At 38.9% G+C, this 15552-nt stretch overlaps 1 protein-coding gene across 6 annotated transcripts in view; it reads right to left on the reverse strand.

Annotated features, from left to right (window-relative positions):
* RPTOR (regulatory associated protein of MTOR complex 1) overlaps nucleotides 1-15552 on the reverse strand; it is a 405549-nt gene that overhangs the window by 330415 nt on the left and 59582 nt on the right. For all 6 annotated transcript variants that reach the window (XR_006417225.1, XM_044456423.1, XM_044456421.1 and 3 more), the window contains exon 3: nucleotides 10562-10644. Coding sequence is in view for 5 of the 6 variants with exons in the window: in XM_044456423.1 (XP_044312358.1) it covers nucleotides 10562-10644 (83 nt within the window). In the remaining variant the exon portion in view is untranslated. The remainder of the gene's footprint in view (nucleotides 1-10561; nucleotides 10645-15552) is intronic.

The following is a 15552-nucleotide window of genomic DNA, read 5'->3' on the forward strand; positions in this document are numbered from 1 at the left end:
AAAATAACTTCGCAGTTCGAATGAAACAATGCAATGCATTGAGTCAGCTTGACTTGAGTGTCTTGACATTTCTTCATCCTAAACTGTCCATGGACAGTATCAGTATCCTTTGATAGTTTACCAGTATCCTCTAAGTAGGACTCTGCACCATCTATCCATCTGTCACTTAATTCTAGATCTCTGCCTCCACACTGACTGAAGCTTTGCCTCTTAAAAGCAGACTTAAAATTCAATGAAATGGGAATAGCTGCACCATGTGTGTGACCTCAGAGCTCAAAAACAGCAGGGCAGCCTCTCAGCTTCCATATAGCCTGAAATTCCTGATTCTGCCTAATCTTCTGCCGAAGCTAAGCAGGATCGGGCCTAGTAATCTGGATGGGTGACTTAATGTAAACTGCCCAGAGTTTCAGCTACGGGCAGTACAGAAGAGTACTATAGCAGCAGCAGCAGTGGCGGCAGCGGCGAGCCAATGCCCAGGACATTCCTAGGAAACTGGGTCCTCGAAGGGAGAAAGCCGCATGAATCCTTTCCATGCCCATACACTCTACATGAACTGTTACTTCTAGGGCCTCTTGTTGAAAGGACAGAGTTGTGATCCTTGAGAATGAGGATCATAAGATGATAAAAGGTGCTCCATGCTACTGAGTCCATTTGTGCCTCAAGTGACAGTTCTGGATCCAGAAGCACCCCCAAAATACAAACCCTGTCATTTAGGAGGAGAGTAACCCCATCCAGGTCAGGCTGAATATCACCCAACTGGACAGACAAACCACCCACTAACAGCACCTCCATTTTGTCTGGATTGCGTCTCAGTGTACTGTCCTCATCCAATCTATTACCATGCTTAGGAATGGATTCAGAGCGGCCATTGTGTCAGATGGGTTTGATTTTGGGGGGCAAAAAGAGATATAGTTGTGTGTCATCTGCATATTGATGGTACCTCAGCCCATAACTTCCCTAACCCTATCCCAAATGAAGCCCTGCAGCACCGCAGGGCATAACTGTCCATGGTATAGAACAATAATCCGCCAAGATCACCTTCAGCGATCAGCCATCAAAGCAGGAGTGGAATCACTGCAATATAGTGTTTCTAGTTCCCAACCTAGGTAGAATCAACTATAGTATCCTTCCATATAGGCTATCAAAAGCTGCTGAGAGATCCAAGAGAATCATTCCCCTGTCCCACTCCCAGCAAATGTTATCCCACAAGGCAACCAAGGCAGCTTCTGTTTCTAAACCAGGCCTGAAACCTAACTGAAATGGATCTAGATAATCCATTTAATTCAAGAATTCCTGGAACTGTTCAGGGACCACCTGCTCAAGTGCCTTGTTCAAGAAAGGGTTGCTGGCCACTGGGCTATAACATCCTCTGGGTGCAGGTTGTGACATATAAAACCCTACAGAGTTTGGGATAAGGTTATTTGAAGGATCACCCATACTCTGATGAACCTGGCCAGACATTACGATCTACCTCAAAGGCTGTATTCATAGATTTGCCGTAAGAGCCATTTGGCTGGAAGGCACAGGCAGTAAGTCCTGTTCAGCGGCAGTCCTCAAACTCTGGAGATCTCTGCCCACTGAGGTATGCATTGCTGCTGCTGTAAGAACTTTAAAAGGGATGTAAAAATGCATATTTGTGTGAGTTTTAATTGCTGTGAGTTAAAATTATGTCAGTTTCTTGAATTTCCTATTGGAATACTTTAACTACCCTGTACTTTTATTTACACATTGGATGCTGCAATTGTGTAACTATTTGATTAACTTGGACTTTTTTTAAGTATATTAATACATCATAAAAGATAACTTGTGAAGATCAAAGAGAACACAAAAATTATTATATAAATAAACAAGTAGGGAAAGGAGAAGGAAGATTTCCAGTGATCAGAGAGAGAACTCCAAATAACTGTGCCAGATGGGACACCACCTACTTCTGGTTCTTCTGAGGTCAGACATACTTTACATAGTTGTGGACTGAATGAAAAATCCAGGTCTCACTGAATTAAGAGATACCTTCCATATAAAGCCAAATTAAAACAGACTGTTTGAGAAAATACTTTATAGCAGCCATTACCTGACTTTGTGACTTCCAGACACATTTGGAATGCAGTACCCAGAATTCTCAGTCAATGGTCCTGTTGAATGGGAATTATGGTCCAAATGCCTCTGACCAGCGACAGGTTGGGGAAGGAAGCTTTATAGTCAAGCAGCTGGTTTTTACCACATGCAGAGGATGTACATCCTCAGTCTATTTGAAGATGACACTGCAGTTGAACATTACAAAAAACAAGTAGCGGCCCAGCTCAATTATTCTTTTGGTTATCAGAGAAGTTAAAAATTACCCATATATGGTGCCTTGGCAACTCCATCCTGAACTGAGAAATTTTATGGTATATACCTGACCTTGCAATAGCAGGGGCATTCACTTCAAGGGTTTCAGCACACAGGAGCTGAAAGCAACCTTTCCTGAGGTTGTTACCCTCCTCAGTGTTTTAGACTATAAATTCCCATCATTCCCAGCCAGTTGAAAAAGAAAACATACCAAATAATCCCCTACTAGTTTTGAAAAAGTATTGCAATAATCCCTATGCTGAATTGTAGAAGTCTAATTTTATAGGAAAGTTTCTGAGATGAAGTTCTGCTGTTTTACCAGCAACTAATTCTCTATTCCTTCTTCCCAATAAAATGTTTGTGCCTTTAAATGTAATGTACATTTTATTTAAACATACTACTCCAAAGATGAAACTCCAAAGACTGAAGCATTTTCCATTGCAGCTATATAGAATTTTATCGAGTTATACAACAACATGAGGGGGAAATTTAAAGTTTTAAGCAGTGGCAAACAGATCAATTACAGTCACTGGTTCAATAGTATTTCGCAGAGAGAGGCATACTAGTCCTACACTGAGAAAAGTTGTTTTTGGAAACCAACACAGCAGTCAATGTTGTTTCTCCCATATCTGATTAGCTAATCCTACCAAGATAGCTCACATTAAACTCAGTGACCATTTTCCAATAATCAATGCTTGTCAACTTTTAATGCATTCATAATACACTACTTCCAAGCTCTTTTCCTTACAATGGCTATTGCAGGAGCCTGACATTTGGATTTTTCAATTCTCCTTCACTGGCCAAGCAAGGGGGTGACAAGAGAACTAAGACAAAAGTAGGTCTATTAGTATTTACAGCAAAGGACTAGGAAATTCAATCATTCGTCTATTGTTTTATTGCAGATAGTCCAGCAACTTCTCTTTATTACTGCAGAAAAACTCGAAAGCTGGCTGAGTGCAATAAAGTGGTACGTGTTCAGCTTTGTAATGTTTCAAAGGGCAGTGATTTACCGCTATGAACCAGTACCTTGCACACAAAACATCTGAGCTCAGTAATTGCCTCATGTTTTGTGCAAACTATACAAGGCAGCATGAGGTCTGCCCACACACAGAGTACCTGCTGCTACCAGAAGCCTCCTCCCCACACCCCCTTCTCCCAGTTCCAGGGACTCTGTTATTAAAACAGCAGAGACTCGTTTGTTTTCGTTGTGCCCTGAGGTTTTACTATACGTTAGGTTCCACACGCTGTGTTAAAGCCTCATGTCAGCCAACCAATAGACTGAGTTCCAGAGGATTCATTATTCTCGTTACCGCTGAAAACAGAAGAGCTCTGGAATGGCACGTAGCGTGAATACATGAAACTGGATGACTCATCGATAAGTGCAATAATATGCTATCATTGCAATTTTACTCATAAAAAGCATTGTGGCCTTTCATGCTCACACAGATGTTACTGCTATGAGAATCTACAATCTTATAGCAAAGATATTTACAGATATCATATTTTCTAGGTAAATGACTGCAAACATGCCAGTATATACTCCCAGTTCTGCAACACCTGAACTGAAATAACATGTGCAGGAGGAGAGCAAAACGGATGAAAATGACCCATCCTTTTTTCTTTAATACTTTTATCACTACTGACTAAAACATTTTAAATAGAATAAATGTGGTTTTGTTATGATGAATGTATTTAAAAAAGCATTTTGTCAGTATATAATCACAGAAGCTGGCTGCAATTAAGTAGCATATACCCTTGAATTTGTATCATTTCTAAGTAAAAGGCTCTGATATTTTGGAGAAGATAAAAAAATTGTTAGGTTTTCTTTTTTCTACAATTTCCCAAACTTGCCCAAACATTTCAACAACAATATAGTAGCCCCTCTTGTTTTGGTACTCTTGCTCTTTTTTCCCCTACTTAACTTTTGCTTTCTGAGGAGCAAGGAGAACCTAGAGAAAATGGGGAGAATAAAGAAATCTAACTTTAAAATAATAATATAAATAATACTCTAGTAGAAAGAAGGAAATGCCCATGTGGAGAGGAATTAACTGAAAGAATTTGGCAAAGGTTTTTCACAGTGGCAGAATACCACTCCCTTTGGGATGCTGCAAAAGGTGATATTAACACATTTGGAGGGTGTGCCCACCGAGCAGAAACAATGGGGGAAATTATCAGAGAAAATTTTGTGACTCCCTAATGGCACTTTGCCACTGAAATCAAGGTAGATGAATGCTTGGTTCAATCCAAGAGTACCTTTAAATGCCATGCCATTTGAACCTCTTAAAAGACAAACATTTGTAAACTTAAGCTCGTTGATTTTATTTCAAAATCTTTTGACAATAAACACAAAAAGTCTTGTACTGGAATAATTTGTGGAATTATTCTAACAACATGAATAGGCAGATGGCAAACTTTCATAAAGCCAGCTAACTAGGCCTCTACGGTTACTTTATGTCAACATCGATTAACTCTGTCTTAGGCAGTTTTATTTAATTTGTTCCTTTTTCTCACAGTTGACAAGACAACTGGTAAACATATTGAAAAATCATGTGGTTTAATTACTGTATTTACATTTACTGCTTTTAAAAAAAGAAAGAACAAAACACAAATTCTCACAGAAATATTTTATCTAATCCAAAATAAAGAAGGTTATACCAGTCACGAGGTCTTGTTGAGCTACAGCTTGGAGTGCTACAAGAGGCTGAAGCTGAAGCTGCCTGATCATCACAAATTAAGCCTCACAGATGCTGAGGCAAAGTTCTTTATCCCCCATTTTCTGGATCTTGCTCAATGTTCTGTTAGCCAGCATTCTTCACTAGATCTCTAAATTATGAGAAAACTGAGTCATTGACTGCACACATGAGTCTACATGTCTACTTAACTGAACTTAGCTCTGAATTCAGTAAGCTCAGTTCTGTTCTTTGACACAAGCTTGCTTACACTGTTGATTTACCATAAGTCAATGCCAGCAGAGCCATTTCAAAAAGTGTTCCCAAAAATAGGCACTGCGCAAGTGCTGCACCCATATGTGTGATGCACAGAGACCACGATGAAGAAAGTAGGGTTACCATCACATTTTGCACCCCAGCACTTATGTCATCCAATCTCAGTGTCATATTTTTAAAAAGTGAGAGTAGGGTACTATCTAGACATTATCTGATGGGTAGGTTTCAGTTTCTACACCATGAGGATATGGGCAAGATTCCTGGAAAAGTTGAGACTGGACTCAACTTTCTCCTCAGCAATGATCTGCTTTTTTCTGTAATTGGGGAGAGTCTGGTCCCATAGAGTTCACCAGCTGAGCTTCAAGAAATTGGCCTGTGACCTCCAGAGTAACTGAGAATTATAGCATTCTGACTCAGCTGTGGGATTGTCTCAGGAGAACTTTCTTCTAAACATTACTACTTCTGAGCATCCTTCATGGGCCTGTATTACATATCACCAAACCTGCTATGACCTCACCTACATCACCACTTTAAGGAAGGCTAAATGCAGAAACAGAGGTAGGAGAGTCTGCAGGCAGAGTGCTTCTCTAGGTGTTTGGGATCCAGGGGTTTGAATAAACCAACCCAACCTGGTTGGGATGTGTGAAAAGTCCAGTTTAGGACTCCTTTTTGCATGCCCGAAGCCTTCCTTATCCAACTAGAAGAGTGCAGACTCCAGTGTTCTCCCCCCCTCTGCCCCCCAAGTAGCCAGCTCTAGGCTATGAAAAATGCACAAAGAGCCACCCTTCCCCACAGAAGTGAAATTGAAATTTGCAACTCCACCTTGCATGTGTCCAGTCCCTATCCCTTTCTGGGACATGCCAGAGGGGGATGGGGGGCAGGGGAGGGAGAGAATTCCCCCCCACTTGTTAAAGTTCAAAAAATGTTGAGCCCAAGGGATCTCAGGCCAGATCCAGCCGATCTGACATTAGGCAAGACCAGTCTGGGGGAGGCAGGTTAGTCACTCCCTCCAGAGAGGATAATTTTGACTAGACCAGGGGTCAGCAACCCGCAGCTCCGGAGCCGCATGTGGCTCTTTCATCCCTCTGCTGCGGCTCCCTGTCGCTCAAAATATGCGTCACAACCGCCAATGTGCGAGACCCGCTGGCATGCGGTTTATTGAACTTTTCGAACCCTGGTAGGCCAACCATGGATAAATCCAAGAAAAGAAAAGTTTCAGAAGAAAACAGAATGGTATATGGGCAGATTCATTTGCTTTCACTGCTGACGAGACTGCTTTACCAGTATGTTTAATATGTGATGAGAAATTGGCAAACAACAAAAAGTCGAATGTTGCAAGTCATTTCCAGAATATACACACAGCCTTTGCTGGAAAATATCCAGATGAAGATGTATAATATCAGGATGTATAAAAAAAGACTATAGTTTTTTTTATACATGGCATAAAGGTAAAAAACGATATACGCAGTGTTATCTTCATTTTAGATGTCAAAGGAGTTTTGTGGCTCCTGGTGTTTTCTTTTCTGTGGGAAATGGGTCTAACTGCTCTTTGAGTGCTTAAGGTTGCCGACCCCTGGACTAGACCAACACTCCCTCTAGAGAGAAGGGGTAACTCAAATAGCTTGCACGGCCTTCGAGAAGAGACAGGAGAAGTAAAACCGGTATTGTGTAAACATGGGATTTCATTCCAGTTTAGCTGTAGAAAAGAAATAAAGAAAAATGCAGTGTATACCCATACGCCAAAGATAATTTTAATTAATTTTTTTTTTATTTTAGATTCTAGGCGTAGCATTTCTAAGCCATACAGGTTATTGGGGCAGTATCTCCATAATTCAAAAATTCTATTTCCATAACAAGAAAGCAATACCAGTGCCAGGGTTATGACACTTAAGAATGCTCACATACACGGGGGTCAAACAAATTCTGGTTGTACTTGTAGTTAGCCAAAGTTTGTGTTCCTTAGAAACTCTTATCCTTCTACAATGGGGAGTGGAAATATTTTACATCATGATGCAACATCGTGCGGAGCTTTAGAGATTGTCTAAGCATCTATGAAGACCAGGACAATTGTTAAGAAAAGACTTCAGCTTCCTCCCAGGTTCAAACTGGGCATGGTGCAGACAGTGGAGCTCACCTCTGTTAAGCTGATTCTTGGTGAAAACAGTGAAAGTACAGCAAGAACCTCCACCTCCAAATTCTAGGGAAAAGAGGAAGTTCTAGACAGACTTCTGTTTTAATGAGCTTGTCAGCCATCCTGCCTAAGAGCCTTTACACTTGTAAACCTAAGTTACATGCAAAGTGTGTACTCTAATGAACTCTGGTCCTTTCAAAGTCATCCCCACTGATTTTAAACAATACTACTTCCAAAGTAATCCCCCACCCACACTTTGGTTTTATAATTCCCCATTGCCACAATTACATTATATTCAGAGAGAAATCTGTTTCGATTACTAATCAGTCTGATAAAAGATTTTATCTTAAATTCTTCAGGAATATTTATTCCCCCTGCTTCTAGCTAACGCAACCAAATAAAATGTTTGTTGTGACAATTTATTCTCTATATTGACTTTATCAATTGCACCAAGAAACAATTACCCAAGGAACAAATAAATTAACGATGAAACTTCCACATGTCTATTTTTAACAATTAGGCTTAAAAATAGAATGACTAGGAATACATTTCCTAAGGATATGGCTATAGCCAGGGCAGGCTAGCTCTCATCTAAGCATTCCTCTTCGGAAGGTAAATGAATGCCAAAAGAATTTTCAAAATTCTAGAGCATACCTAAAGCTCTTCACTGATTAAGACTGCAAGCAGAAAAGATTGCTAACTGTATTTGCACATGTATCAATCAGATGGTTTGTTTGACAGAACAAGAGCTCAGGAGTTCCATTGACGAGCAATGCATGTGAAACATACTCATCTGAATGCTAAAGAAAAACAGAAAGACAACAACAAAAATTCCTTACAATCTCATGCCACCTGTAGAAAAAGATGTTTCATAACTTTTGGTTCATAAATACTCAAGTCTGTTACATGTACATATTTGTACTAAAATGGCTTCATTGCTGATAGACAAAGGTAGCTTAGATCAACCAAGAATGAAACACCAAACTGTGGTTTGACATCATATACATAAGCCTGGATTGAGCCAAGGACTCACATAATCCTTTCTTCCTCTCTCTTTATGCATACAAATTCGCTGCACACAAAAGTAAAGGCACACTTTAGGCTTTTGCTCAGACATGTACAATCCTGGAAGAAGTGCAGGACCAACCAATGTATTCAAAGAATCCATAACAATTATATTTATATGCATTCTCACATTTACAGTTACAGCTTAAATCACAACTATGTATGAAATAGCACAGCTCTTATTAATATACACGAAACACAATGCAGTCATGAGCATGCACTGGGGCTTTTTTTGAGCACACACACAAAGTTTCAGTTAAACATTCACTGATATACAAAGCATGTGCACTCCAGAATAGAAAGAGCAGCTGAGAGTGTGTGAGTTTAACATGGTTGAACTATGACTTCAGCCTACAGGTTTCTGAATATTTATATTACTTTGAAACAGCACTGTATCAAACAGCATGAAAAAGTACCAAAGAAAGAGGTTCAAACCACATGTGGGCAACTTGTGGCCCTCTAATTCTTTTGGCCTGTAACTCACATCAACCCTAGCAAGCATACCCAAATAGTGAGGAACGATTGGAGTTGCAGACCAAAACATCTGGTCTCAAATTGCCCATCTCATGTTTAGACAAAGCAAGTGAAGTACAATCACATTTTTAATTCCAAAACCACACTGTACTTACATAGTAAAGGTGTCCCAGGAGAATAAATGAGTGGAAAGACTTGAAATAATTCATTTTTCTTACAAACATGGTGTTGGGAATGGATAAAAGAGTTACTCTTGGCGAGCTTTTCAAAGACTGGAGCTGGGGTGTATGGGAATCAAGGGGGCAGAGGAGGATGAGAGTGTACCAAGGCAACCCACAGGTTGTCAGACAGATCATGGGAACAGGCAGGGCATGGAAGTGAAGGGAGGGGGAAGATGAGCTCATGTCCTGCCTGGTCCCTGACCCCATGACATGGTTGAGATAGAAGAGCTACCCAATTAGAGGGCCTATATAGACTGCAAAGGCTGGCCCTTCTAAAGTAGAACCCACCCAAAGGGGTGGAGTTCACCATTAACAAAAAGGAGGGCTTTTGGAAATAGATTCTAGTTTGGGGTCAACTAACCACTCTGTTCATGCACAGAGACTAGTCTTTCCATTGCTGTAGCTTCCTATTTGTGCTTTGACATAAAGAGCTATATTGTAAAGAGACTGTCTTGGTTTTGAACACATGATGTAGGGGGAAGCCTACATCATGACACATAGGAGGTATAGCCTTCTAGAGTCATTTCTGATATGATGTTTGCAGAACTCTAAACAGAAAGAGGCTGTATTGGGAGTTGGGAGTTACTGCAGTGTGGTAGTTCCACTCCTACCTGGATGGTCAATTCCAGATTAGTTTGCAGAACCAAAAACTAACAACTGTTCCAACGACTTTAAAAAAGGGATACTAATTAAAGAAATGTTTAACGCAAATTAAAAACTTGAAATTCTGATTTTAACAAGTATTACTGCCTATAAATAATATTAGTTCAACCAAAACATAATACCTTTACAGAACTTGCAAGATTATATTCCACATAAATGGACAGGAAAGCTATGAATATTGCAAAGTCATTAAGTTACATAAGTCACCTGAAATAACACAATGGTTGAAGGATATAATTAAACTTTTGATCTTTGAACTGGTAGCCTTTAGGCATAATCTATAAAAGGATTAATATATGAATATTGATTTATTTATTTATTAGATATATAGCCTGCCTTTTTCTTTTTTAAAGAACTCAAAGTGACTTACATAATTCTCCTCCCCCTGTTCTCAATCTTATTCCCACAACAGCATATTTGTGATGCTTTTGTTGAAACCTATGCATAATTAATAACAACAATGTATAATGCCCTGTTAGACATTAATACATAATGATATAATTCTTATATGAAACTAGTGTTATAGACCTTTTCATTCTTACTCAAAAATGCTAATGTTTAATTGAATTTTATTTATTTAATTCAGGTTTTTTTTTTCAATACAGACTCAAAAAATTAAAAAGTCGTATAACATGCAAGTGTAAAAGCACTTGCTGAACCCAAAGTACCAGAAATGTATGCAAGTGCTGGAGAAAAGGAGACTTTGAACTCACAGAAACATAAAATGTACTTACTCTTGGTTGCCAGTTTTCATACTGTTTCTGCAAATTTGCACCAATAGTTTCCAGAGCTTTCTGTGGCCCCATTGATAGAGGATCTAAGGTACAAAAAAGAATCATGAGATTTTTGACTAGCACATAAAGTGCACTTAAATAATTTCTACTTCAGTTAGCAATATGTGTTCAAGTAACTGAATGCATACATAACCCATCAAACTCTGTTCTGCAACCTAATGTAGCCTCTGAGGATGAAAATGAGGAAGCAAGGCACTTTGTATATAACATGCACAAAATGTCCTGGGGTCTTGAAAGAAGTGCACAAAGAGGCCCTCACTACAATGAAGTAAATCAAAACTGTAAGTGTGTATGAGGTTGAAAAGAGAAATTGTCATCTATATCTTCCCAGGTTAAGAGAAAGGATTAAAACAGGAGTCCCAGAAGAAAGCTGAGAGGCAGGATGCTACCAATGGCAGAGGAAGGTACCAACCACAGTGAATGGGACAGTGGAGGAAAACTGAACAGTGCCTTCATGAAATGAAGATGTAGTATATTGGCATGGTATGCAGTATATTTCTGTGTTAGTCAAACAAGGCAGAATTAAGGCAAATTTTGGATTAGGTCAGTTTATTAGCATAGTTTTACATCAAGGTATACGAACTGATTTTATTGACACTATGGTTATCTTCGTAATTTTAATTGTTTATACTAGGTTTCTAAATTGTGTTTTTTGGTGGGTGTTTTTTTTTTTTTTTTGGAGGGGGCAGCTATTGAATGATTTGAACTATAAGTCCTGACTACAGGACCTAAGGTCCAAAATATCTACAGGGCTTCATATTGGGAAGCCTAAATAAGGTAATCTCACTAATAAGCTATTTTCAGTGACAGGTCATTTCCAATAGTGAAACTATGTAGCAACATGTACAAGGTTTTATATGCATTGTCAGTGAAATAAGTATTACTGTGATATTTCTTATGCACTTTTTTCTATTATTATTATTATTATTATTATTATTATTATTATTATTATTATTATTATTATTACATTTCTATGCCGCCCCTTGCCGAAACCTCGGGGCGGCTTACAACGTGATAAACATATGATCCTAGGGCCAACCTGAATAGGGCATTAAGCACATGACTGACCTGTGTTGCTTTTTTTTTTTTTTTTTTAAGTAGCAGCTGTGCAGTAGGGGAAGCCTTTTGGATTGGGGCTGCAGTGTTGGGCATAAGTGGATTTAAATTTTTGCCCTCACCTGCAGCTGCTACTAGTAAAATGCATGGAAAGAAAGTTATCCTCCCCAGCAACACATTTCCTCCTGGATTCACACTGGAAGCAGAAAGAAAAATCCAAATCCAGATAACCTCAGGGACAATGAATTTAAACCCCCTGCCCTGCCCTGCCCTTTGGCACAGCCTGATCAAAATCAGGGCCCTCCATATTAAATAGCTAAGTACATCAAGACCAAATTACATGCTTAAGATGCTCCTAGTTAAGCTTTAATGCAAGTTACAAATGAAGAAAATCTTGAGAAAACTTGAGTACATTTCTGAGCACAAACCGAATCTTTCTACAAAATGGAAGTTCTTTACTGAAACGGGAAGTATCTGAATTTTCATACGTACATGCAGTACGTATACATGCTCAGCAGCAAATGATAGTGTTCTTCATTTGAGCCTTCAGAAATGGCATTTAAAATTCTCTAACACTTAGGGTTTACTGTACTGGGATAGATGGAACTATATTTCCTTCAAATGTTTAACATAAATATTCATTTTTGCATCTTTAGTACCATAATCTCAAAATATTAGAATATCGATGAACGTGAATATTACTAACACAAACATCCAGCATTTTTATTCTGGAGTTTGATTTACATCTTGAAACTAGTAAGTTTATTGTACAAATAAAGTTTTATTTTGTTTATTGTTAACCCAGAGTCATAGGCTGTGTAAATACCAGTGTCTCTTTCTCAGGACCACATAGTCCAAGAAAGGAGCCTTACAGCTTGGGCACAATGTAGGGCAAGATTAATAGGATCGGGTTTAAATTCCTGGTGGCAGTGAGGAGACATACTGAGAGAAAGAGAGGGAAATATCAAGAGAGTTAAAGACACACCATATCCAAAGGTAAGTACTAATGATAGGCATAGTCCTGAATATCTAATAGCAGCACCTAGGAAACTTATATTTTTCAGCCAAGATATAACATACACCGCTTGGGACCAGGAACGTCTTCTTCCTTATATGCCCTCATGCCGCTTAAGATCTGCGGAAGAGGGTCTGCTCCGGGAACCCTCCTTGAAGGAGGTAAAAAGGCATCTACTCAGAGTAGGGCCTTCTCTGTAGTGGTGCCCAAACTGTGGAATGCCCTTCCCAGAGAAGTTTGCCTGGCACCGAGCCTATATTTTTTTCGGTGCCAGGTTAAAATCTTTTTATTTGAACATTATTTTAAGAATTAGAGTTTTTAGATTTATAAACTTAACAGTCAAATTTAATTTTATTTTTACTTTATTATTTTATCTATTGTTATTTATTGTTTCATGATTGTGACTTATCCTCTTTTGTTTATTATTGGTTTAATGTTATTCTGTTAGTAATGATTGTATTTATCATGATATATTTATTGCTATTTATTATATTATGGATTGTATATTTTTTAAATATTTATATGCCGTCCTTCCACAGAGCCTCAGGACAGCTTACATAAATAAACAAAAATAGTAATAAAAACATAATACACATAAATTCCAGATCCACCCTGGCTGCAGATTAAAACATAAATAGCTAATATTAAAAGTTATTAAAATATTGTTGAAATAAAAAGGTCTTAGCCTGGCACCAAAAAACAAATAACAATGGCGCCAGGCAGACCTCTCCATTTGTATGGTTCTAATTTTATATTCTGTAAGCTGTCTTGAGACATTTGTGAAAAGACAGGATAAAAATGTTTTATTAAATTAAATTAAAATTAAATTACACCAAAAGTAGTAGATAAGTTATGGAAACTGATATTCGCATTTATCATAGAATTAAAGCTACCTTGGTGCAGAGCTTGGATTGCTTTGGCATAGAGTACCCATAGCCCTAGGAATAGTTTATAGTACCTATTCCATGCGTACTAGTTGAACTAAGGTACCCATGGATCATTAGAATTACTCAAGAACTTGGAACCAAAATAGATGCTCCAATAAACACTTTGATGGAAACTGTGTCAAAGTGGTGCATACATAACGTAAAGGGATTCCAGCTTCTCTGGTAGTTCAGCATGCATGAAGGAGAGGCTTAACCTTTCTTCCCACACCCATGAGTCCAGAAGAACAGAGCACCTTCACAGCTATGAGGTTTTGCAAGTAAGAGGCACAACCCCCTCCCACACACTATGGTCTTGATGAAAACCTCACCGTACCTCTAAGTATGTCTGCTGCTTGTTTGCTTGTTTTCACTAAATATGGGCTGCAGTGGTGCATTTAGCATCATACCCAGTTTGACTATTAAGATAGACTTTGGTATCTCAAAATTCAGCATTAATATTTTGCCACCATTTTACACTAGCACCACACTAAGAGGTGGAAAAATTGGGGGGGGGGGGGAACTGATTCTGCTGACACAAGTAAATTCTTAAACTTGTATGAATGCACAAACATGAACAATCCAGTAATCACAGGATTATTTCCATGACACACAAGTGAGATGCCTACACAGAAAACTTGAAACTATTGCCCCCATTTCCTCACCAAATTAAAGGATTGCTTATTAATGTCCTGGTCAATTTTATCCTCTATCAGTGTTTCGCTTCCTAGACAAGTGCCTTTTTTCCATTTAAAAAATCTGTTTAAAGATATTAATACAATGCAGTCACATTGGCTTTTTAACGGCCACTTCAGGTCACACTGAGGTAGGTTATATCATAGTCATGAGCCTGATTATCATGTAGTGACAACTCAGACTCTGGGTTACTAGTGATTTTTTTTTAATTGTACATTGCTTTTATGTGTGAACCATGTACTATGGTTTAACTGTGGGCTCTGAACCATGAACAACCCAGAGAATCCATCCCGTTTTTGGACTGTAAATTCTAGGTTGTGCTCACTTCAATTTTATATTGTGGTATTCACTATTTAAAATGCCATACAGTCTTTTACACTGTATCCTATGTTCTAAATTGTTTTTAAATTGTGCACCATGCAGAGAGCATCTATTTGATAGTATAATAATGTAATAAATATTTATTTATTTATTATTTATTAAAACATTTTTATGCCGCCCCATTCGCCGAAGCCTCGGGGCGGCTCACATCATCAAGTTAAAATAATTATAATATAAATTAAAAATATAAATATTAAATTAAAATACAACAATACAGTATAAAATAAGCCGCCCTGGCCAAATAAAACCAATAATGTTAACAGTTAAAATGCCGCTTGAATAAAAAGGTCTTTGCCTGGTGCCGAAAAACAAATAACGACGGCGCCAGGCGGACCTCTCTGGGGAGCGCGTTCCATAACTTAGGCGCCACCGCAGAGAAAGCCCTCCTCCGAGTACCCACCCTCCTAATTTCTTTCATGGAGGGTTCCCGGAGAAGGGCCTCCCCCGCCGATCTCAAGGGGCGGCTGGGCATATATGGATGCAAGCGCTCCTTCAGGTAACCAGGACCCAAGCCGTTTAGGGTCTCAAACTCAAACTCCACCTATTCTCTAGGTTTTTGTTATGTACAAACCAGATGAGGTTTTAGAAATATATTATACAGAGATTTGTTATTGTTGTTAGTCGCGAAGTCATGTCCGACCCATCGCGACCCCACGGACAACATTCCTCCAGGCCTTCCTGTCCTCCACCATCCCGTGGAGTCCACTTAAGCTCACACCAACTGCTTCAGTGACTCAATCTAGCCACCTCATCCTCTGCCGCCCCCTTCTTCTTTTGCCATCTATTGTTCCCAGCATTAGGCTCTTCTCCAGGGAGTCCTTCCTTCTCAAATACTTTGGCCACCTAATGAGAAGGAAGGA

Source organism: Varanus komodoensis, unplaced genomic scaffold (assembly GCF_004798865.1).
Source record: "Varanus komodoensis strain SLA01 unplaced genomic scaffold, ASM479886v1 scaffold84, whole genome shotgun sequence".
NCBI classification, from domain to species: domain Eukaryota; kingdom Metazoa; phylum Chordata; class Lepidosauria; order Squamata; family Varanidae; genus Varanus; species Varanus komodoensis.